At 35.6% G+C, this 25260-nt stretch overlaps 1 protein-coding gene across 1 annotated transcript in view; it reads right to left on the bottom strand.

Moving 5' to 3' along the window:
• The window catches only part of LOC145665842 (fibrinolytic enzyme, isozyme C-like), a 110931-nt gene that overhangs the window by 40365 nt on the left and 45306 nt on the right, over positions 1-25260 (bottom strand). The window contains exon 5 of the mRNA XM_081732960.1: positions 14701-14816. Coding sequence (XP_081589086.1) covers positions 14701-14816 — 116 coding nt within the window. The remainder of the gene's footprint in view (positions 1-14700; positions 14817-25260) is intronic.

The following is a 25260-nucleotide window of genomic DNA, read 5'->3' on the forward strand; positions in this document are numbered from 1 at the left end:
TCAACCTTGTGCTTATATATTAAAGTAAGCTGACGGAACAGTTCTCACTGATACGGATAGCCTCTTAAATAGATGGAAAGATTTCTTTGACCATTTGCTGAACACGCAGCCAAAAACTAACGTGCGTCGAGAAAAGGAGATACACACCGCAGAACCGTATATTCCAGAACCCAATCGAATAGAAGTAGAAGCCGCTATAAAGAAATAAAAGAAACACAAATCTCCGGCTGTGGATGAAATTGCGGCTGAGTTAATTTTACCTGGAGGCGAAAAATTGTGGAGCGAGATACACAAACTCATTCTCCTTATCTGGAATAAGGAAGAATTGCCACAAGAGTGGAAAGAATCAATTATTGTTCCAATTCAGAAGAAAGGCGACAAAACTGATTGTAATAATTATCGAGGCATTTCTCTTCTGTCAAAATCCTATAAACTCCTTTTAAATATTCTATTAGCAAGATTGACCCCATACGCAGATGAAATTATTGTAGGTTATCAATTCGGATTTAGACAAAATCGATCAACTATCGACCAAATATTTACCATTCGCCAAATACTCGAAAACAAGTGGGAATACAATACACCGGTACATCAACTATTTATTGATTTTAGAAAGGCTTACGGCTCGGTTAGGAGAGAAACATTATACAACGTTCTTACAGAACTTGGAATACCGAGAAAGCTAATTAGATTAATTAAGATATGTTTAGGTGAATCCCAAAGTAAAGTCCGGGTAGGAAAATTTTTGTCCACGAGCTTTCACGTCGAAAATGGCCTAAAACAAGGAGATGCGTTCTCGCCATTATTATTTAACTTTGTGCTAGAATACGCCATAAGGAAAATCAAAGATAGCAACCAGGACCTAGAGTTGAAAGGTATTCACCAGGTTATGGCATATGCTGATAATGTAAATTTAATAGGGGATGATAGGAGAACAGTGGAAATAAATGCAGAGATCTTATTAAATGCTTGCAGGGACATGGGTTTAGAAGTAAATGCAGAGAAAACTAAATACATGGAAATGCGTCGGGACCGTAATACGGCAAATTGTGGGGGCGTTAAAATATTAAATAATACTTTTGATAAAGTGGATACTTTCAAATATTTAGGATCAATATTAACAGACGAAAATCATATTCACGAAGAAATTAAATGTCGACTAAAAGCAGGGAATTCGTGTTACTATTCGGTTCAAAATCTCTTGTCGTCGCGAATTCTGTCGAAGAATTTGAAGCTTAAAATATATAAAACGATAATCATGCCTGTTGCTCTGTATAGTTGTGAAACATGGTCGCTTACTCTGAGGGAAGAACATAGACTGAAAGTATTTGAGAACAGGATCCTGAGAAGAATATTCGGATCCAAGAGGAACGAGAATGGGGAATGGCGGAAACTTCATAACGAGGAACTACATAGTTTATACGGTTTACCCAACATTGTTAGAGTCGTCAAGTCTAGGAGGCTTAGATGGGCAGGTCATGTAGCTAGAATGGGAGAAAGTAGAAACGCTTTCAAAGTCTTGACTGGAAGACCCATAGGAAAACGACCATTAGGACGACTTAGGCGCAGATGGGAGGATAATATTAAGATGGATCTCACAGAGATAGGAATACAAAGTAGAAACTGGATGCAATTAGCTAAGGATAGAAGTCAGTGGAGAGCTTTTGTGAACGCGGCACTGAACCTACGGGTTCCATAGGCCATAGAGTTAGTTAGTTTGTTAGTTAGTTATAACTTTTACTGAAATTTGTTTTCACATGAAGCGTATCCAAAAGTTACAAAGTGAGAAGTATTAAAAGTACAGTGTAGAAGTTATTGTTTTCGTTTGCTTGAAACACATACCGATAGATTATGCAAAATTTATGTTTTACTCATATTAACTATTTATGTTATTCATTAGAACTTTAATTCAGAATCCTCGGTTCTCCTATTAAAACTAGTTTGTTTAGAAAATAAAATATTCGTTATACTGAAAACCAAATTGTCAAGTTTTTCCTCGAAAGAAATCGACAAAAGACATCTTTCTCACCTCAACCATAGCTTGGTGGGCAATATGGAATTGTTAAAACTTTTCTCCCTTTTGGGAGAGCTGTTCCATACTTTCGTATGGTCTCTTCATCGTAACTACATCTAGATATTATATCCTTTGTATTGTCTTCCTGGTTTTCCCTCGATATTCCCCTCCATTTACATGGTCATCCATTGGGGGTACCGAAATGATGGCTAAGCATGCTGTTTCTTCTTTTTCTTATTGCCTTCATCTTATTATTTTATTATATTTTCTCGTCCTTCATCACCTTCCTTTAGTACGTCTTCCTTTCTTTTCCTTTCAGCCTATGATATGCACTAAATTTTTCACCAACACCACATTTCAAATGCTTCCAGCTGGGATATTTCATTTTTTTATGTCCACGTCTCTGATGCGTAATGCGCCATGCTCCATACCAGAGCCTTATTAAATCGCTTTCTCGAACGTCCAACGATACATTGCTTGACGCTAGCAGACCTCTTTCCGAATTGAATGCTTGCTTCGTCTGCACTATTACTGAACTTACTTTTTTCTCACTTCTTCCGTCCTCGTTTATTGGACTTCATAAATAGGGGAACGCCTTAATGTTTTCGATTTTTTCTATCTCTATCTTGCAATACTTTTGTCCTTGTCCTGCTCTTTTACACTTTACTACTTTAGTTTTCTTTTTATTTATACTTATTTGCATGTTTTCTCCAGTTTGTCGTTCGAAAGTGATTCCTACAAGTTCTTTTCGTTTTCTGCTACCAGTGGTCTGTCATCTGCAAACCTTATTATGCTGAAATTCTGATCATTTACTTTTACACCTTTGTCGTTTTTATCAAAGAATTTGTTGGTAGCGTTGTCTGTATATACGATGAACAGGAGAGGTGAAAGTTCACATCCTTGACCTATAGCTTTACTTATTCTTGCTTTCATCTGATCTCTTCCTATAACAGCTCTTTGGTTCCTATGAAGTTGGTATACTATTCTTCTGTCTCTGTAATCTATTGTCTACAAAGCTATGAACATGATATTACGAGGTATGTTGTCAAAATCTTTTCCTGTGTTTACAAATGCTATTAAAATTGGTTTGTATATTCTGATGTGCTGTTCCATGATGAATCTTAGACTCAGTATTATTTCCCTTGTCCTCGTCTCTGTCCTGAATCACAACGGGTCATCCGATAGCCGTTCTTTGGATTCCTTTACCATTCGCATTGCGATAATTTGCACAGTAATTTTGATGTAGGGCAAGTAAATTTAACTTTCTCTGTGCTTCGCATCTTCGTGCACCCTTTTTCTTCGGAATATGAACCAATATGCTATTCTCGAAGTACCTTGATATTTCTCCCAAGATGTTCATTTCATTAGTAATATTAAATAGTTTCTGCTTTGTTGCTATTCAGAGATTGTTAATCACTTTCGCTGGTATTTGAACTGTTCCTAAGGCTTTACCATTTGGATTTTCTACAAAAAAATTTTAAATTCGCACTACAAAATTGAATCTCCTAATTCATTTCATCTACGTCTTTTTCCTTCTCCACCTCTTTCTCGTTTACTCTGTCTCCTTTGTAGATATTTTCAATATATTCCTCACATTTTCTTGTTATCTGCTACTCTTCTATTGGCGTTGTCCCGTCCTTATTTATAATGATGTCTGTACGTTTCATTTTGCCACTGAACTGTTTTCTAACTTTCCTATTGGCCATTTCTCTGTTTCCTTTGACTACATTTTCTTCAATTTTTTTGCAGAACTTGTTTCTGAAGTTTTCTCTGGCCTTCTATACTTCCTTGTTGATTTATATCTGCCCTTTGTATTTTTGTTTCTTCTTTGTTTGTTATCTTGAACTGTCTTCTTTACTCCATTATTTCCAATATTTCTGCTGTTATCCAGGGCTTATACTGAATTCTTGTTCGTTTCCTTTCGTGTGTGCTCGCCGGCAGCTCATATAATCCCTCTTTTCATGGCTTCCCATCTCGAGTCGATGTCATCACCTACTAAGGCTACAGTAGAAGTCTCTTTGTCTGTCGCATTTGGAAATTCCCTTTTCATGGTTTGATCTCTCCTTAGCTAGATGTTATTCCATCTTTTCTTTGGTGCTACCACTCTTTTCTTCGTTAGTCGGAGTTCGCTCTTCAGTAAAAATAAATTATAGTTTGAGTCAACGTCTGCACCTGGGTACCTCTTACTGTTCTCAACTGCATTTCTTTCTCCTAGGCTAAAATTTTCAGTTATAATCTCTTCGTTACCTTCGCCAACTACTGCGTTCTAGTCTCCCATGATGATTAGATTGCCCTGGTCTTTAGCTTTCATCAATACTTCTCCTATTTACTCAGGTTTCTTTTACTTTATCATTTGTGTAGCTTAATTTAGGCATTTATACTTGGAGCATCGCCATATTCTTCGGAGCTGTTACTATTTTCAACATTAATATCTTTGCATTGTATCTCCAGCTAGAACCCCGGTTGGTCTGGTTACTTGCATGCTTGAATTCGTTTTGTGTTGTCCCTAGTTTGATTCCCGTTGGGGGTACAGTTGAAAAAAGTGGTTCAAATTCAACTATAATCATTAATTCCAAGTCTTCTTTAACGTATCAGGCATAATCACTGGACGTTAAACTAAATCAAACCAAAATATACGAGGGTCTTTGCATTATATTTTGCCTGCTTTTTTTTGTGTCGACTTTGTATGTACGTGAAATATTTCATTGTTGAAGTGCTAATGCTTGAGTCTTCCTCTTTTATTTGCAGCTGATCCCCTTGTTCAGCGGTAGTTGACGCCAGCATAGGAATCTTACAAATTGGAGCCTGATGTGGACGTATGTTAAACAACGATGTGTAATCGAATGCGGAAGGAACTGCTCCGATTGAAATCTATCGGAGTTAGATAAATGATTATGGAGATGATACAAAAGACGCGAACAATGGAAAGCGATGGGTACGGCATTTTCAAGGTAGTGAAAAGGGTGTACATGACAGGCCACGGCCCGGTCGACCCTGCACAGCTGTCATTCTTCACAGTGAACAGCGCCAAGTTCAACTCATCCCTCTTGATCGCGAATAACGAACAGAGGATTGTGTACAAACCTGAATGTCGGATGCAATGCCTTGGAAAGAATGCTCAATATAATGGTTGTTTGAAAGTCTGTTCGACATGAGTGCCGAGATGCTTACACAATATCACAAAGCTCAACGAATAGGAATTTGTCAGGACCTGATGGACCAATATGAACCTGAACGTGGCCATTTTTTGGACTCATTGGGGATGGGACGTAATGTCATCACTAATCGAAAAGACAGAATCCAAAAGACAATCCACGTAATGGCGACATGTGAATTCTTGCTCAAAGACGAAATTCAAGTCACAGAGCTGCAAATTGATGTGCACAATATTCTGGGATATCCAGGATGTGAATATTATGGATGTCCTGGAGCCTGGGGAAACTATGAATTCAGGACGCTAGAAGACGACACTGACTAAGCTAAAATCTCGAATTTCGAGGTAAGACCAGAGAAGAAGACCAACGTTTACTTGCAACATGATAATGAAAGGTCTATACCACTTTAGCGACCACGCAACTCATTCTAGAATTTGGTTGGACTGTCTTATTACATCCCCCGTACAGTCCGAATTTGGCTTCTTCAAATGTCCATACATTTGGGCTTCTGAAAGGTGGCCTACATGGCGAACATTTTCAAGACTCGGAAGCTGTTATAAAAGCTATAAGGGAGTTGTTAGTCTCACATGGTACCGATTTTGACAAGCTCGGCATGCAGGCTCTGGTTCATTGTTCGAAAAAGTGCATAACGAATTGTGGTAACAATGTGGAAAACAGTCTGTAGCTGAAATATTGCTCTGTTTAGCTATGTTTTTTTTATTTATGTACCTCAAAATCTTTCCATTAAAAGAAATGAGCCATTCCTTTCTTAATGACCCTCGAATTCCACCTGCCTATACCTTTTTCTCCTACCTTCTTACTCAAGACAAAACTGACCCCTACTCTACTGTTTCTAGCTCCTCAGTAAATCATTCTGAAGTCTCTGCCCATATCTCTACTACATCAGGCCATATAATTTTGCTGTGATTCTCAAGGTCTTCATACGTGACATTTCTATCTTCAGGTTTTCTAGTTTTCCGCACTGTAACAATTATCGGACATGCCAGGTTACTATTCTGCAGTGGTTTTGTTTGATGACGACCAAGGAGGCCCTGCTTTGTTTCCCTACACTCTCTCGGACGACCCTCTGTGAATCAGTAGTGTCGTATTCCCTAATGTTATATTATCTTAATTTTTCTTTCCATTTTATTTTCTAGAAACTGACTAAGCGTGATGGTTTCTCACGTTCTTCCACCTTGCAGCAAAACAGTCCTGTCTCTGCTTGTTTTTTTCCACATCTTAGCTTTGCCGTTGTCAATAATCTGGCCTCTACCACTTCGTCTGGCTGCTCCCCTAAAGACCTGTTCGAAATCTGAAGCCTTTTGATAGCAAAGTTATCTCCCGTATAGCCCCTGGTATCCTTGATAGACGCAAGCCCACCATCGAGGCTAGGTGCAAATATTATCGAACTGGCAAAAGGTATAATCGAAGGAAATAATGCAAAAAAATAGCTTTGGCCTGATAAAGTGCAAATTTATTGAACTAAATCCAGTGAATACAAATTAGGAAATGTTGGAAATATGACTATATTAATCTTATTTGACTCTCCTGCGTTGGTAATCTCGGAGTTCTCCGGTTTCCACCAATTTTCTTAATTTCACTAACCATCCCATCATCGTCCATACGACCTGAGCCAAGCTTGTGGTAATTAATCTTACCTTAAAATGGCGCCCCCACATTCTATCAACCAGCAGCGTTCCGTGGAAAATACCGAATCCCGCCACTCGTAGATCTAGGCAGCTTTATATGTTTAAATACCATCTGCAAACTATATTTTATCTTTCTGCTACATCGAATACTTTCACAAAAAGTGAAAATAAATCTTAGTTTCTCCATTACAAGCATCTGTACGAAAGAGAAAAATAGAGAGAGGGAAACTACAGGCCAATAGTTATTCTGTTGCACTTTGCCAAATTCTTGAAAGAATATTATATGCGCGAAGTTTTCAATAATATAAAACTTGTTCTCTCACTTATGGGCATGGTTCCTTGTGCAATAGATCTATCTCGACACACCTATCAATTGAAGCCAATTTTATAGCTACGCAATTAGATATGGGGGGTCAAGTATATATTATTTATTCAGATTTTATTGAGGCATTTGACGTAGTTAGTCATCATGTCTTCCTGAAATAGCCTCTCTGAATTTTTTCGAAACAAGCAATGAGTATCTTGTAACATGCTGGCATGACCTAAAATAATGTTTCATACAACAATTTTTTTACTGAAAGGTTCAATAATTTATCGGGTGCCCTAAAAGATCTAATCTTGGTCCCATGTTGTCCTTTCTTGTTATTGATGCTATTGCTTTGTGTACTAAAAATTTTTAATTTCTTTCTTTGCCGAAGTTTCAAAATATATTCCGAAATATGTTCCAAGGATGATTGCGTAAAATTTCAACAGGATGTACAGAGAGTTTAATTTTGGTATAACTATTATAAATTAGTGCTTAATGTGTCCAGATGTAAATCAGTATCTTTCATAGGATCCAATCCAATTAATGCAATCAAATTAACTTTACCTATAGAGTACGTTTTACTTTCTTATCTACACAAAATCGTATCAAAGACCCAGGAGTTATTTTTGATATCAAAATAACTTTTGCTGAAAGCATTGACACAAGAACGAGTATTTGGTATATAAAACATAGATTTAAGTTATACGATAGGATATGATCTCCACAAATAATTAGCACTAATAAGGTTTTATTCTTGTAGGCGAAGTTAATATTAGAATAATAATATTCTGTTTGGACACCAAATGTCACTAAATACTCTGATTCCATATACAGTTTAACGTATTTAAAAGAAATGCATGCAAACAAGAAAATAAATTTGTACGAAACGTATGCCCTATGAAAACTTAGTAAGGAATTTCAGGTTCCTAACATTCGAAGAAACAGATAAATTTTCGATTTGTTCCTATATAAATTACGGTGCAATTGATTGACCAGAATTTGTTACGGAAGTCTTTTTACGTGCTCCAACATCTACACTAAAACAGGAAAGAGTGCTATATTCTATTGTAGGAAAGCAATAACTAACATTTTGCATAAGTATGCTGTGTGGTGTCTTCTTCATAATTAAGGGACATATATTTAAGTATGTTAGATAATTATGTACACAACACTGTAACTGGCCACTAACACTATTTTGTTGCCCTTAAGCAATAGTTAAATACACACACTAAATGTTATTCATATTCAAAATAAATTAGATCAAACAGATTTCAACATATATATATATATATATATATATATATATATATATATATATATATATATATATATATATATATATCGTGAACGTTCTACAAAATCCTCTCAAATATGCTGTTCCCAAGACAGACTCTATATTCAAGTCGAATTAATTGGCGCTGTCGCTGCGAATTCAGACGAAGTCTTTCAAGTATTGATATTACTATTCGTCAAATACTTGAAAAGAAATGTTAACTTAATACCCCAACAGATAATCATTTATTAATTTCAGCCTAGCATACGGTTTCACTGAAATATTTTAAACAGTAAAGTGTATGATTCTGACTACCCTAAATTTATAAATATATTCTCAAAAGGCAAAGGCTACTTAGTCATGCATTTATGAAATCACTCTAATCTAGCAGAGATCTTAAAATTGTGGTTAAACGAAGTATACATTTTTCAATATACAGAGAATATTTTCCATAAGTAGAGGCTTCCTTTGTATACAATGAAACTAAAACCATCTATTTGCTTACCAAAATAAAATATTTACATTAAGAAACTATCACTCGTATGTAGTTTTTGGATGTAAATATAGTATTTTACTCAGCAAATGGTTTGTTTGTCTTTAAGAATATGAAGGGTATTACATACAGAATGCATCAGAATGCTTTTTCTGGTGTCTTCAATCAGATTAGTACACGAACTTCTTCATTACTCTTCTGTATCAATGTACTTTGTGTTATCAATGTATTCGTTGTCTGTACCCTGGAAGTACTCAACGAAAATGTGATTTAAAGGCATCGCCGAGTTTGTTTTGATATTGTCAATGGAGTCAAAATGAGGTTATAATTAGCCTTCTTTTTACCCTCGTAGAAAGGAACAACTCTCACAGAGCCAAGACATGTAATACAGCTGTATGCAGAGGTGATGTAACTCGGCCATGGGCCAGGTAGTCATGCACGGCAAAGTCTTCAAGCGTTGTCACCTTGAAGTTTACACGAATTCGGTCATGACACACTTAATTGATGTTTTAAGTTCTTAAATATCATCAACATAAAACATTTTCCTCCCCGCCAGTAGAAATTAGAAATGAATCACGTTTTTCTAAAAAGGGATAATGAACATTTCTTTGATTCTTGAGTTGTTTACTCGTGTTTAGTTTGGTGAGATGTCTGCGCCATTTGCCTCATGGTCCTACGTTCTTATATACATAGCAGAGTTAAATATTCCGAGATACATATTTCATTGTCAAGAAATAGAAAATTTTTGAAATGCTGTAGAAATTCTTCGCATGTAAGTACTCAATTGGTTTTCTGATCGTAAGCAAGAACTAAAGTAAGACGTTCTTCGTAAACGTTTTGGTCGTAATCCTTTGAATATAATCTATTCAAAATGTTTAGTGTGGGACAATACAACCAAACACTTTCATTTTGTTCGTAGTTCAGTAACTCACGCATTTGTTGAATAGTGTTTTTACCACGCGAAATTGCAGGCTTTTGGCGATAATGATTCAACAAAACGGGCTTTTGAATCCAGTTTCTTGCTCTTATCTGAACATCTTGTACTGACGAACCTATTGTTATTCTTAATGTATTAACTGAACATTTCTTTGATTATCCAGAAAGGTAGTCTCCTGCATTGTCAAGTTTGAGGAAAATTTGATACAATATCTCTGTTCCAAGAATTACTCCGTCGCATCAAGAACGGCGCTTCCTTATAGAAGTCACTCTATTGCGCGTCCTGACTTTTCAGAAGCTAACAATCAACGTCGACTTGGTGCACTGTGTATCCACAGAAGGAATTTATGCAATGGATACTTGCGTCATAAAATGATGTATATGAATTAATTGTCGGAGAAACCTTATATTTGTTCCCAACGAATATCATCAAACCGGTATTGGATAGCATGAATAACATTTATCACTCGGACATAAGAAATGTAATAATGCATAGAAATTCAAACAATATTAAAGTGTAACATCACCTGCTTGGCGTGTGCATTAAAATCCTTTCTCTTAAGTACGACAAAAGCTCCAGAGTTATAACACATGAATATAAAGGTAATTAGGTGATGTTGTTTTAACAAAACCAGCTAGTTAATGAACATGAATATCCTGATAACTTTCATCACAAAAAAATAAATAAGTATTCTACTTAGATTATCACTATTTTAATATGTCTTCTTTTCTTTTTAACAAATGAATAATCTAGTTCGTCACACCATTTCGAAGTATTACAGAATAACTTGAACTTACTGTATAATTAGACAAAGAGTTGAAATTATTTAACGATCGCGCAACATTTTAAATAATATAACTTCTTACGTTCTTCACATAAGAAAGAGAGCTAAGTTAACCAGATTGAAACCAGATAACTCAAGATTATGTGTTATAGGTTCATGTACGAGAATTCATAATAAATTATTATCCGAAGTCGTGTTTGAATTTAAACCTTAGACACACTTCTAGGATCAAATTGACCCTGCGAGTAATTCAATTGATTTTTTCTGTGCCTTATACACCTTTTCTACATTTGTTCTTTTATGGGTTCTCATATCATTATTTGTGCTTATAATTGCTGGTATGAAATAATATTTTTGTGTTACAAATGTTTCTCTGTTACGTGATATTTAACAAACACCACTTTCTTACACTTTGTGGGTTACATTGACCCTTACACTTTTTGAAGTCTTTCTCCTTACTATGGAAAACAAAAAAGTCATTGATAAATGAAAATTGATTATCATGGTTCCACTGAAGTGAAAATAAGTAATCGAATCTTTATAAAAGAAAAAGAAAACGAAGAAGAAGAAGAAGAAAATGATATTGCTTTTTACACTGTGCTTCCATATTTGTTTTAGATGTAGAGTTTCTTGTGGTTCACTGCTCGAATTTCATACATAAATCCATAATGAATGCTTTGACAGAAGAAGAAATATTGGATGAGCTGCTTGTAGAAGCAAGTGAAGATGACGAATCTGAACTTGAAACTATGACAATGTCTCCTTCGGATTCTTTCACGGCAGACTCGAGTGATGAATATCATAATGGAAGTGATAGCAAAGAAGACATTCCGCTTGCCAATCGCCTTGTAAACCGTATGCCATCTCAATCGGATATACATTATATTTGTAAGGACGATACTGTTTGGAGCAAGTTTCCCCCTAAATGTTCCAAGACTCGTGCCTATAATGTTGTAAGAAATAATCCCAGTCCTGCTAACCATGTTACTGTGACTGCACCGGAAAGTGCACTTGACTATTTCCTTAGCCTTAACCTTCTGGAAGAATTTCGCCTTTGTACTAATTTAGAAGGTAAACGGGTTGCATAATAAAAGTTCATAGCTTGGAAAGAAGTAGATACCACAGAACTGGCCGCTTTTTAGATGTATTATTACCTGCTGGTGTTCAAAAGAGTTGGGATGTACCTGTGAAAGAACTATTTTTAGATTCTCTATCAAATTCCAGTTTTAGAGCCACTATGAGTATAAGCCGTTTCCTGAACATTCTCCGAATGATTCGATTTGATGACAAACGTACAAGGGCTGTGAGAAGTAAGATTGATCGTCTTGCACCTATTAGTTATGTATGGAATATATTTGTATAAAACTGTACAAGAGTTATGGTGCCGAGCATATTTCTTATCGTCGATGAACAGGTAGTATCTTACAAAGGTAGGTGCGGTTTTATTCAATATATGCCGCAAAACCAAAGAAATATGGGATAAAAGTATTTTGGATTTGTGACTCGGAATCTGGTTATGCGTACAAGGGCATAGTGTATACTGGTAAGGCACCTGGGTGGCCTACAAACACTAATCTGCCCGCAAGTATTGTCATGAAATAAGTGCTATTTTGAATGGACATCCTGGTCGAAATATAACCATCGATAAATATTTTGCAAGCTTACATCTCGCTAAACAATTGTTGGATAAAAATATTACATTAATTGGAACGATACGTAAACACAGAAGGGAAGTTCCTCCCACTATGATTGCTGGCAAGTCTCGTGTTAACATTCGGCTACATTTGTGTTTCTCTCTGAAGTGACAATGGTGAGCTTAGTTCCAAAGAAGAATAAAAGAGTTCTTCCTTTTTCAATGCACCACGACGCTAGTATTGACCAGAAAAGGAATAAGAGAGAACCTGAAACAATTACATTTTATAATGATACAAAAGGTGGTGTTGACTTACTGGACGAGCTAGGGAGAACGTACACAGCCAAAAGACAAACAAAATGTTGGCCATTGCAATTATTTTTCAATATGTTGGATGTAGGCGTTGTAAATGCTTACATTTTGTAGACATCTACATGTCCAGATTTTAAACCGAGTCTCACGGATCGTCGCAGGCTGATTCTGAAGGAACTTGCAGAGGAAATGATGAAACCTCTTATGGAAAGGCGAGCTTGTATTCTGAATTTGTGAAGAACTGTAGCAGACGCATTGATAAAGTGTGGAATCAACATGTGTCAAAAACAACAACGAACGACTGTTGGAGAGCCAAAGAGAAAAAGATGTTCCGTTTGCTCATATTCTACGGACAGAAAAGATTCAGCATGTTGCTATCGTTGCCACAAGTAAACCTATATTTGCTCATCACATACCATTTCCTTGTGCGAAGACTGTGTGTAACATTGTATCAAAGAAAGTACAAGGAACATTTTGAACGAAGTACAAGGAACATAGTACAAGTGTATTCAAAGAAAGAACAAATTTAGTACATATTTTTAGTTGAGATTTGGACAACATTAGCCAGCACAATTGTTATAAAAATTATGTTTAAATTCAAAGCAATAAAACTCTGACTTTAGTATAATATATAAGCACATTGTTTTTTTTTTCAGAAAGGTAAAGCAAACGTTCTTTGCATTATATTCCATGCAATATTTACTCGATTAGTTTTGTACAATTGCATGTAATAATTTATAAGACATGTAGCTTCACATGCAATTCGAACCACTTTGTCCGACTGAAACACAAACTTTAAACTACTGATTGTGTGCGAGCTACCTTAAGGCAACCTAACCATTGAGACTGATTAGTGGCATGCATAAACAGTAATCAATCGCAAAAATACTACACTGCACACCACTACTACAAAAGAAAACGTAAAAAAATATATGCTTTCAGTCTGTTTCCTTGTTAAATATATGTGGGTCAAAATGACCCTGGAAATGTAATAATGGTGATTTTTTAAGAAGTGTATCTACGGGTTAAATATTTGAAATTAAATAAATGGATTACCTCTTATACAAACACGGAAAGTTGAGGTATAAATACAATCAAATGTAATATATTCTGAATAGAATGAAATACTACAAAGGCAAAGTCAAATCTAACATCTGTAAGATACAGACATGCAAGTGTGTGTCACATTCCCCTGTTTCAATCTTGAACGTTATATCTAAGACATATACGACTACAGATACTATAACACAGCTAATAATCAAATTCTCCCAACTATTAGACAGGTAGAAGATTCTGAACCGCGGTAATTCTTAGCAAACTCCCACCTTACACGAAGTTCTAGTTATGTGTATTAGTGATTATTTTCCGTGTACCACCACCAAAATCCCTTAAGCAGGTCGTCGGCTCTCTTACGACGGCCAGCACAATTCATAAACGAATAAACTGGTTCGTTCCAAAAAAAAAAAATAACATTATTGCCATCAGTAGGGTAAAATGTTATAAACGTGCTAGACACAAAATGTCAAATTGTTGGGTGAACTGTATAAGTACTTGCTTCACATAGTTTGGCCACCGAAAAATGAAATGAAATGAAATCTTTGAGTTTTACGTTCCACGGTTAAGCTGGCTAGGCTAAAGGAGATGGTGATTATGAGAGATAAATAAAATAGTGGAATGAAGAAAATTGAAGAAACCCGAGAAAACTCACGCACACGCTGTTTGTCCACCACAAAGTTTACTTGGCGGGAGCAGGGATTGAACCCGGAACCACAAGCATCAGAGGTGAACGCTCTACCACTGAACCACCGCGGCCTCTAGTTTGGCCACCGAATAAGAGAATTTAGATGTAATTATACCTTATTAACGAAAGATTTCCCTCGCAGCGTTGCTTTTTTAATGTTCTCCATTATTGCATTTAATAATCTTAACACAATGTATTCTAATATTTTTTCAAGTCGTTTGCTTAATATACAGGCTATTGCGGAATAATTTTAAGTCACGGGTAATACAATTCACAATTTTAAGATGGGCCATCAGTCGTTTTCATGACAAATGATTGGTGTTTATGCAAAATCAGTGAATTCAATTTTAATAGTTTTCATCGACACAGTATAAAATGAATACAGAAAATCATCATACATACCCGGAGTAGGTCTTACTATATTCACCATTTCCACAGGACTCACAAACTGATTATATTTAATTAGTGGGTACACTTTCACCAGTGCCATATCATATATTAGTTTTACGTTTGCTTTGCTAGAATTAAAATGTAATTCATTAACATATAATATGAACATGTAAATATATTAAAATAACAACTGAAAATTGAAGAAAATCATATTATCAATAATATATTAAGATTATCAGTATTGTTCATAATAATCATTTCTTAATATTGTGATGGACATTTTTGTTATATTGTATCCTTAGTTTTGAAATTGTATTTTTTGTGTTATTTTAACCAGTTTTTTTAAAAACTAATTGCTAGCATTGCATTAACCAATTACTCTAATTAAACTACTCGCCATTAAAATTGCAACACCCAGAATTAGTTATCCGAAGACCATGTGTAGCAGGATGATTGTAGAAGGAAACAATTAGATTGTGTTGTTAGTGTATAAAAAGCAGTGAGCACTGCTCTTGGCTGAATAGGGCAGTGCTTTCAACATGTTTCTCAGTTTGATGGGGACCTAATGTTTGCATACCGTTGTGGTTTATCGTACCTAGAGATCGTTGCTACAGTAGAACGGAATGCATCTACAGTGATACGTGTCTGAAACCAGTTGGTACAGAAAGGCACAGTAGAACGACGTATAGGTTCCTTACGTTCGCAAGCTAGGACGTGCCGCTAGGAGAGATGCCTGGTATGCATGCTACTAACAGACCGTAAGGGCACAGCAAGTCGGCGGCTGTAGAAACTAGAGGTGATTTTCAATGTCCAGTGTCTCCCAGAACCATGCTGCGTTGTTTGGTGAAGCGGGATCTTTTCTTGCAATACATTGATATGGATTCTTCTGTTGCTACAATATAGGCGATCGCGCCAGGCGTGGTGCGAACTTAGTGATGGATGGCGTGAAGAATGGAATACCGTACTTTTCTCCGATGAAACATGTTTCTGTCTACATCACGATGAACGTATTAGTTTCTGACGGGACTGTGACACTAGGGTTCAGGACACCTGCATCATGCATCATCACACATGTTCCTCATTGGGTATCATGGTATGGTGTGCCGTCGGCTTAGGAGTTCGTTCGCGTCTTGTACGCATTTGAGGAACATTGAACAGCCAAGGGTACATCACAAAGGTGATTACGACTGCTGCTGCCCCATAATCCATGATCTGCAAACGTCACTTTTCAACAGGTTATCGAGCGATAGCATGATGGAACTAATGTCCTCGGATATCTAAAAACTAACCACGTACCGCTGCTTCCGTAGTCGGCACGTTCGGCTGGTCTCTCTCCGATTGAGTATGTCTGGTGTGCCACGGTGGTTCAACACAGGATTTCTCAACGTAATGTGTGGAGGCCATTTGGAATGTCATACCTCAACAAACATTGATGTGCTCATTCTCTCCATCCCTCGCCATGTTGTTATGGTTCTGGACTTCTTTGAACACTATTAGTTTCAGGATGATCGGCAACCGTGATATGCATTTCAAATGCCATAGTATCGGCCTGTAAGTGTAATCATTTTCTTCTCTTATAACCAAAGAAACACTGACCAAAGGTTAAAACCCACATTATTTTAAACTATAATTTGTATTTATAAATATAAAGATTTTCACTTATTTTCGTTAGTGTCTGAATGAGGATATGTTAGATATTCGAAACCATTCCAAATTATAATTTGAATAAAGCTGGTTTTAAGCTTTGGTCTGTGTTTCTTTTGTTAAAATAATCAATACAAAGCCATGGACAGTCTTAGTATTCTTTTATTAGTAAAACTCTATTTGCCAAGTTTCGCATATCTACCTCTTTTCTGTCACTGTGTTGCAATTTTAGTGGTCAGCAGTATAGAATAAATTTGTATACAACGTTTGTTGCTAGTTGTTGGTTTTAATTTTCTGTTTGCTTCTGATATTAAGATACCCATTTGTAAATTTATTTTCCAAACGTATGTGCAAACTAGCAAATAGCGAATACTATAAGATATTAGACCACATTTGGCCTTTTCTTCCTGTTGTATAATCAAGAAAATTACACTTATTCATGCACTTCAAAATTATCAACAGGGTGATCCAACTTAAGGTGAACTTTCTATTCTTTGTCAGCAATTACCGTCTTTGGTTATTATAATCTAGATTATGAGAAGTGAAACTTCTTTATTAACATACTTCGCCTTCACCTTGTGATAGACATAGTATTACGAAATGAGTGGAACAAAATATGTAGATTAAGTTAGAATATTTCAAGTATTATTTAAATTGGAATATATTTCCTAATTTTGAGCTCCAATAAATGATATTGAGTACGCAGTTAAACTACTAAAGTAAGGGACTATTGAGTCTATCAACATGATTTCACCTCCAAAGCATCACGAGTATCGCAAATACTTCTTCATTTTGAATAACGTATTATAGTTTGAGGATAAGTGGGTTAATAAACATGTAATAATTTTCCAAACAATGCATATGGATTTTAGAGAGCTAACAGAAATAAATTCGTACTAAACATTGTCAAAATTTCAATTTAATATAAAGAAATGTTTTAATAATAATTAAGGATATAATACGTATATTATTGCATTCTAATCTATTTATATTGATTGTTTTTAATTAGTAAAGAGCTTCAAATAATGTTAATGATGAACAATAATGTATAGCTGAGGATTAAACAACTGAAACCTTTATTTTACTGATATTTGAAATTAACATTTCTAAGAACATTACGAAATGTAACTCCACCCCAAAAAATCTTGATTCGTTTGTTTTTCTGATGTATTCACTTCAGTCTACAGCTATTACTATATTTGTTTTGAGCATTTTGTTTCAAGTCGATTGAGAAATTTCAGTGAATTTTGAGGTTGTTGTCCATGGACTTCTGTAAGAGAGTAACAAATGACTGCGCAGAGATGATACAACTTAAAAGAGTAAACAATTTAGATATCACAAACGTTTTGATTGGATACACTTTTGATCAACTTAGAAGATTTTCACAGAAAAAAAATTACATATTATTGTACAACTTGGGTTGTCGTAGAGAGTTGAGATTTGTTCTTTTTTCTTTTACTCAACAATAGCTTTCATACAATATGCTACTCGACACCCGGTTCCATTTGCAAATTTTGAGTTCGACCCTTCCTGGGACCCTGCAAGAGCCCCGGGGACCCAAATATTTCTTTCAAAAGGTGCTAGGCTCACCACACGAATTTGATATGTATTCGCTATGTTTCCTTACCCGACCGTTTCCGAAAAATCTGACCCGGAATCTTACTTTGTAATGTATAATATGGAGTTCAATTTCTAACTTTTCACGCTTATATCTTCTAAACGGTTGCGATCGAGGATGTATCCCTTTTAGTGGTATGTTCCTTTGGGACAAGGTATCCAACGGTCATAGTCTCGATTCGAAGTCAGAGTTGCACTTGGATAGGTTCCCTCGTAAGAACGAAATCTAGAGTAAATTAGCAAATCAATCATACTTACATAAATAACGTCTCCTTTTTAGAGCATTAATATCTTGTGTATGGTATTAAACAGCGAAACGTTTGGGAAGTGATTCCTCACACCAAAATAAGACAATAAGAATAAACCAGCCTGGGTGAAAAATGTTTCTTTTTGGAGTTATAGGCTGTCGAAAACATGAAAAGAATGATTATTGAAGGTTCATAGCTCCAAAAGTAAGGGACCAATCGTAGTCGTGTCAAGACTTCACTTAGGAAGTTATATGTACGCTATCCAAAATACATCAATTAGGATGTTTCAGAATCCTTAGGTACTCATGCAACTATTTTTATATTAGGAATTTGGCTACGAACATATAATTTGAAGTACTCGCAAGCTATCTCTGTAAAATGTTGCAGAAGTGCCGCCGGATTCTGAAATATTAATATTTTGATACGGCACATACATGTAAATTCCTGACCCGACTGCAGTAGGGCCCATTATTTTGGAGATATAAAATTTAGAAAATTCAATTTTTCATGTTTTCAGGAGCCTATAAGAGTAGTTTGTGTTTCCAGGCTGGTCTAAACTTTTTGGTCTATTTTGTTTTCCAGATTCACCTCCCAAAAATTGTTGGTGTTGTTTCCAAACTCCCTGTATGCAACGCTTATAAGCAGATAATTGTTCCGGAGGAAGGTTGCGTGGTAAGTAAGTGGTCAGCACATTGAAATTCTATTCGGCGGATTCGGTTTCAAATCTCACGAGGCTCAAACTTTTACAAATGTTTGAAATTCAATTTCAATGCATGCTCATTGTGACAATCATCATCGTCTCCTTCCAAGAGAAAAAAAAATATGTTGGAAATTGGAGAATTCGGGAAGTTATCAATGTAGGCAACTTAGGCAATGTCTTCTGTACAGCTATTCTGGATTTGATATTCTCATCTACTTTGATGGATTTTCTGATTCATGTGTTGTCCGTGTTATTATTTCCTGGAACGGGAAATATTTTACGCAGATATACAAAGGCGAAAAGTAATATCCACGCTAGATGAGGTTTGCAACTAATAAGGGACTAAACAGCAACATTACATTTCCCTTCTTTTAACCCTTACAATGAGGTGCATTCATTCTTCAACAAAAAGACTGGAAATCCAATTAGAATCGTAGTCAAATATAAAATGTGTAACCAATCTGAACTTTTCAATAATAATAATAATAATAATAATAATAATAATAATAATAATAATAATAATAATAATAATACGATAATAACTACAATCCATATTACGTAAGCAGTATCTTCCTAAAGCAATAACATCCACGACGGGATTCGAACCCGAGTTTCTGCAACAGTCTCTGCAACCCGAGTCCCTCCATTGTTAGAAACGATGAAATTGCTTCAAGTTGGTGATCATTTCATGAGATATATAATTTGTTTTTGAGATAAAGAAGGAAATTTGGAGTAAATCATTTAACACTAACAAGGAACGTCTTCTCGTACGAGGATTAGTATCGTCTCTATAGTCTTAAATGGAACTATTATAGCTAGCTAAAAGTTATGGTGGAAGATGAACTGATGTTGTACGAAAGTGGTTAGTGTATTTAGCTGCTATTTAGGTAACCTGAGTTCAAATGTCCTCCAGGTTTAAACTTTTTCAAATATTTCAATTTCATTTCCTATTCATAGTTAGTGAGACAAGCAAGATCTTCTTCTGCCCATAGAGAAAAAAAATGTTGAAATGAGAAGGTCTCTAATTGCAGAAGGTCTCTAATGACTTACATACTTATTTCCAACAGTTGTTCTAGATCTGATATTTTCAGCTCCTTTCAAGCATCTCCTGACTCAAGGGTGTCCATTGCTTTTATTTCTGTAAACATACAGTATATATGAAATAATACGTTACGTACACAGCAATATTGATTCATCTTACAGATTCATCTTAGAATAGAGAACTGTTTAGTGAATCATTTACTCACAATTTCGTGTATAAAGGCCTGAACCAGTTCTAACAACTGCTGCCAGTGGCGAGAAAAGTTACGGGTAAGCCGCGTTACATCTGTCCAGGCGGTTTCACAAGTGAAAATGATCTGGACCCTAAGTAATGGAATTATAACACTTAATGGGGAAGACTGGTAACTAATACGCTTTTATTTCAGCAATTTTTAGCCATGTAAGGGAGCAATATAGACCACGTAAAATTCCAGATTAGAAACGAGGATCCAATACTGCTTTATTTAATTTAACAGGCTGGGCGAATGTACTGCTCTCAAATTTAGGAGGTGAGGCAAGTTATCCAGGGGGAAAAAGAAGGGGGAACAATGATAATTGTTCAGAATATGAATCTAGTTCAACTAAATCGAGAAGAATAATTGTTTTTATTATTATTATTCCATAAATGACGTGAATTTATATCATATCCAAAAAGTAAATAATTTCTCATCTAAAGTTAAAATGCCAAATACAAATGCGCTAAGTAAGGTCTAAATAGGAATTAATTATGTAATAAAAAGTAAGTGATTCATACTATATACTTTATATATGGTCAAATAGAGTTGAGTACAAAATGTAAGCAAGTGAATTTTCGATACAACTACTAGAAATTGAATTACAACAAACTTCAAATTAGATAAAAATATTAACATTAACTAGGATATATATATATATAAAGAACTTACCAATTTACTGTATAAATTTTATAATTGGAGATCTTCCAAAAATCAACCATGAAATTAACCACCTTAAATGACCGAGTATCACATGTTGATCACAATCAAAATGATCAAGAATCATGTAATTTAAGTAGATATCCTTTTCCTTTTTTACTCAAACACACTTCACAATAAGAAGATATATAGATATAACTACAATATCAATTATATATATATATATATATATATATATATATATATATATATATATATATATATATATATATTATCTTTCATACAATGAATTGCTCTATATAACAATTCTTGAAATAACTTCACGATTAGTTATACTTGGAAATCTCAAACATCGAAAATTAAAAAGACAATTTTCTGCCGATGTTGACTTCACTTTTAAGCGATTTTGCACCTATCCCATTCCGAACTATTATATTCAGACCAACCCCGAGCTTTCAAACGTAGAACGAGTAATTCCAAAAATTACAGTTGGCGCTGACTGCTAAGCATACGGAGTGACGACACTCAGCTTCCTCTCCACAGTTGATAAAACACTACAGGGTAGGACACTAAACTAAATTATCAAGACTCTCAAAATATTTTTTTAAACTACGGAAATAGAGATTATATCTCTAACCGTTACAGACTTACAGAAGGCATGAATTAGTTGAACAACAGAACACGTAGTCTTCCTAATTTTGGCAACGTCTTACTCATCAAAGGAAACGAGATTGACCTCAAAAGTTACAGTGGAACTATCATACCAAATTTGTAGATTTTGCAATTTTGAAAATCTAAAGGAGTGTAAATATATACCCGTTGCAAAAATAGGAGGTGCACCAAGATATGCCTTCCAAACGTAGAGGGGTGTTTCAGTGTACTCCTAAACAATTGACCCCGTTTCGCATGCATTCATCTTTGACCTATAGCGTCACAGAGTATTTGCTAAATCGGAGAAATATACGCGGCCCCTACTACTATATTGGTGCATTGCTAAAAGAGCTTTTCACGATTTTGATATTTTATTAATTATAACGTTATTCTTTATTTCCCCAGAAGTGACGTACCTCGTTTCTGTATATGGAGACAAACTTATTAGAGAAACGAGAACATAGTAAATTATATTTAACATAAATTTAATGATACCGTTATCTACTGACACATTCTAAATACTCTTAATTATTCAAGGAACCAAAGCATATGCACTGATTATACATAACACAGATTATCCAGAACACTCTTCAATAATTACTTCTGCAAAACATTTACTTCCCTTCCCTCTACAATCCATTTTTTCCTCTTCGCCCCATCTGTTTGGACACCTTATCCATCCTCTCTACCAAACCGGGCTCTCTTGCAATCGTTATCTCCACATACATCACTTCAGTTATTACGGTTGGTATATCTATCTTATTCAACAGATTCCATTTTATAAACAGGACTTAAATATAATGTATCCTCCTATAGGCCAATATCTCTTCTTTCTGTAATGTCAATTACCTGCGAAAAACTAATCAAAGAGAGGCTACCTAATTTCACCTCACCTTACATCCTCAATTCTCAGCACAGTTTTCTACCGAGTAGCTCAAGTCTCACAAACTTAAGTACATTTCTTTCCTATTGCAGTCAAATGTGTGAATAACAATACTCAATTACATGTTATCTACTATGTTCTCTCCGAGGTATTTCATTATGTCAGTTACATTCGTCTTCTTCATAAACGCTTCAATAGTTTGAATGTACATCTCTTTAATAACCAGCTACTTGAAGGACCGTAAACGGAGAGTTGTTCTTTCAGGGGCGACATCTAACCCTTAAACTGTGATCTCAGGGTTGCCTTAGCGATGTCTCTGCTATTTGTCTTGTTGATGGATGATCTCTACACGCAATTATCAGCCCAACCTAGTGGCCTTCTGCTTTTCGCTGACGATTGTAATATATATAGGAAAATATCGTGTCTCCCTGACAGAATTTCTTTAAAGGAAAACTTAAATTACTTTATAGGCTGGTGTGAAATATATAACTCGAAAATGAACAATAATAAACGTGACAGTATTACTATTACTTTGAAAACGTCTTCTGTTCCCTCCATGTACCATATCAACGATTTCCCTGTCATTCATTCTGCTAGTCATACTACATAGGGGGTTCATAAGCGTGGGAAAATTTTGGCTTAATTTTGGCCCTAAACTGGCCTAAACCAGTATGTTGCTATGCTAGAATAAGGAAGTATACTCTTGGACGCCTACCAGATGTAAAAACAAGATAAAACATGCCCTTTTTCGTCTCCTCATCTTATATTGTTTAGTTATTTGAACTCCGCCACCCCCTGCTCCTCCTGGAAAGCCGAATATGTCGGAGTCAAGTTTCGACAAGCCTTTAGTTGTTATGTTCATAGCCTTTTACGGCTACCACAGAAGCCCGTGGGAAATTTTGTGTTGGTTTGTTAGAACCCGCTGTTGTTTAGAGTTGAATTAATCCTTGCATAAAAAAATTCACGTATTGATTTTAGCGTCGGTAGGGAGCAGGGATCAATACCCCCGTCACCCCCTACACCTCATGGAAAGCCAAAGAGCATAAGCGATTTAGCCGCTTAATCCTATTCCCCCCGAAATGTCTGTAGGTTATGAACTGAAAGCATGATATTCAAATGATCGAAGCTTCTCAGCAGATTGTATGAAATTGGTCTTAGTTGCTAAGGTAAATATCATATTTCATGATTTTTTTAAAAAAAACGTGGGATTAGAAACAATATATGAGTCTCATAACGAAACACATACCCATGCAAAATCGTGTTGCTTAGCCCCTTGGTCCTATTCCCACAAAGTGTCTGTAGATTATGAACCGAAGACGTGATATTCAAATGATCAAAGCTTCTCAAGAAATGGACTTAGTTGCTAAGGTAAATATTGTATTTCACGATTTTTTTAAACGTGGGATAAGAAACAATATATGAGTCTCATAACGAAACACATACCCTTACACTCCTCCCCCCAGACCTCCTGCGAATGGATTCCACTCATTGAGCATATTCTAATAGCGGAAGCTTCTCATAGCATATCATACTGTTTTAAAACGTAGGATGTGAAATGTGTTATATGGATATTCACATGATGATGTATGTTATGACAAGTAATTAAAATCACTTATGTAGAGAAATTAAAGATCAGTTTATGCCAAATAAATATGCTGCTTATGTTAAAGCCGTGACCTGAAATTGCACAAAAACTACGTCAACGAAATTTAGAATTGAAATACACTCCCATATAGATACCTGTATAAACAAAATGTAGCATGACTTTCCCAAGTCTTGATGTCAAAGATATTATCTTATGTATTGAAATCGTAACGAGATATGTCTTCGATTATGGTAGGCATGATCGAACTTGTTATGACATGTTTTTTGTAAAGCAAACACGTGTGTGTGTGTGAGAGTTTGTATACAGAGAACATTTGTGATTCAGTGTAAACGTGTGTGTGTAGATTCTCTTCACTTCATATTTGTAATAGTGAGTGTGTGTGTGTCTTTGTGCGTGGTAGATCCGTTGGATGACTAGAGCTCTGAATAAGTGTTATCATAAGACGTTTTTTATTAAAATAGGTAAGTAAAAAAATATATTATTAAAAATATTACGGTCTATGATTATTCCTGAAAGAATAAACAATATGTTAGGTCAACACATACATATAAGCGAGTTTGTATGATGCTTCTTTTCGCTGTACGTTGATTTCTGAGAAAATAATAAGATGGAATTCTTGAATGTTTTCTGACTCGCATTGCAATTAGATATCAGCTGACGCAAGAAATGTCTGTAGACTTGGTGTTTTAATTTTGATAATATCATGCATACCTGTCTGTCTTTGTGTCTGTAAATGAAACCTTTGAACAATGAAATGAAATCTTTGAGTTTTACGTCCTACGATTATGCCAACAAAGTTAATGAGAAATCTTTGAGTTTGACGTTCCACGGTTGGAAATCTTTGAGTTATACGTCCCACAGTTATGTCGGTTATGCTAATGGAGACGGTGATGATGAGAAATGAATGAAATGTTGGAACGGAGAAAGTGGAAGGAAATTCACGTACACGGTGTTTGTCCACCAGAAAGTTCATTTAATTGGAACAGGATTTTGAACCTGCGACCTTTCATGTATACGGTGTTTGTGCACCACAAAGTTCACTTGATGGGAACAGGATTTTGAACCTGTGACCCCATACATCATAGGTGAACGCTTTATCAGTGAACTACCGTCACCCCCAAACCCCCGAGCTAAGATCGATCGAGAGAAACAATGAAATTAAATCTGAGTTTTAAGTCCCACTCTTATCAGCTGACGCAAGAAATGTCTGTAGACTTGGTGTTTTAATTTTGATAATATCATGCATACCTGTCTGTCTTTGTGTCTGTAAATGAAACCTTTGAACAATG

This window comes from Thermobia domestica, chromosome 1 (assembly GCF_964235325.1).
Source record: "Thermobia domestica chromosome 1, izTheDome1.hap1.1, whole genome shotgun sequence".
NCBI lineage: Eukaryota > Metazoa > Arthropoda > Insecta > Zygentoma > Lepismatidae > Thermobia > Thermobia domestica.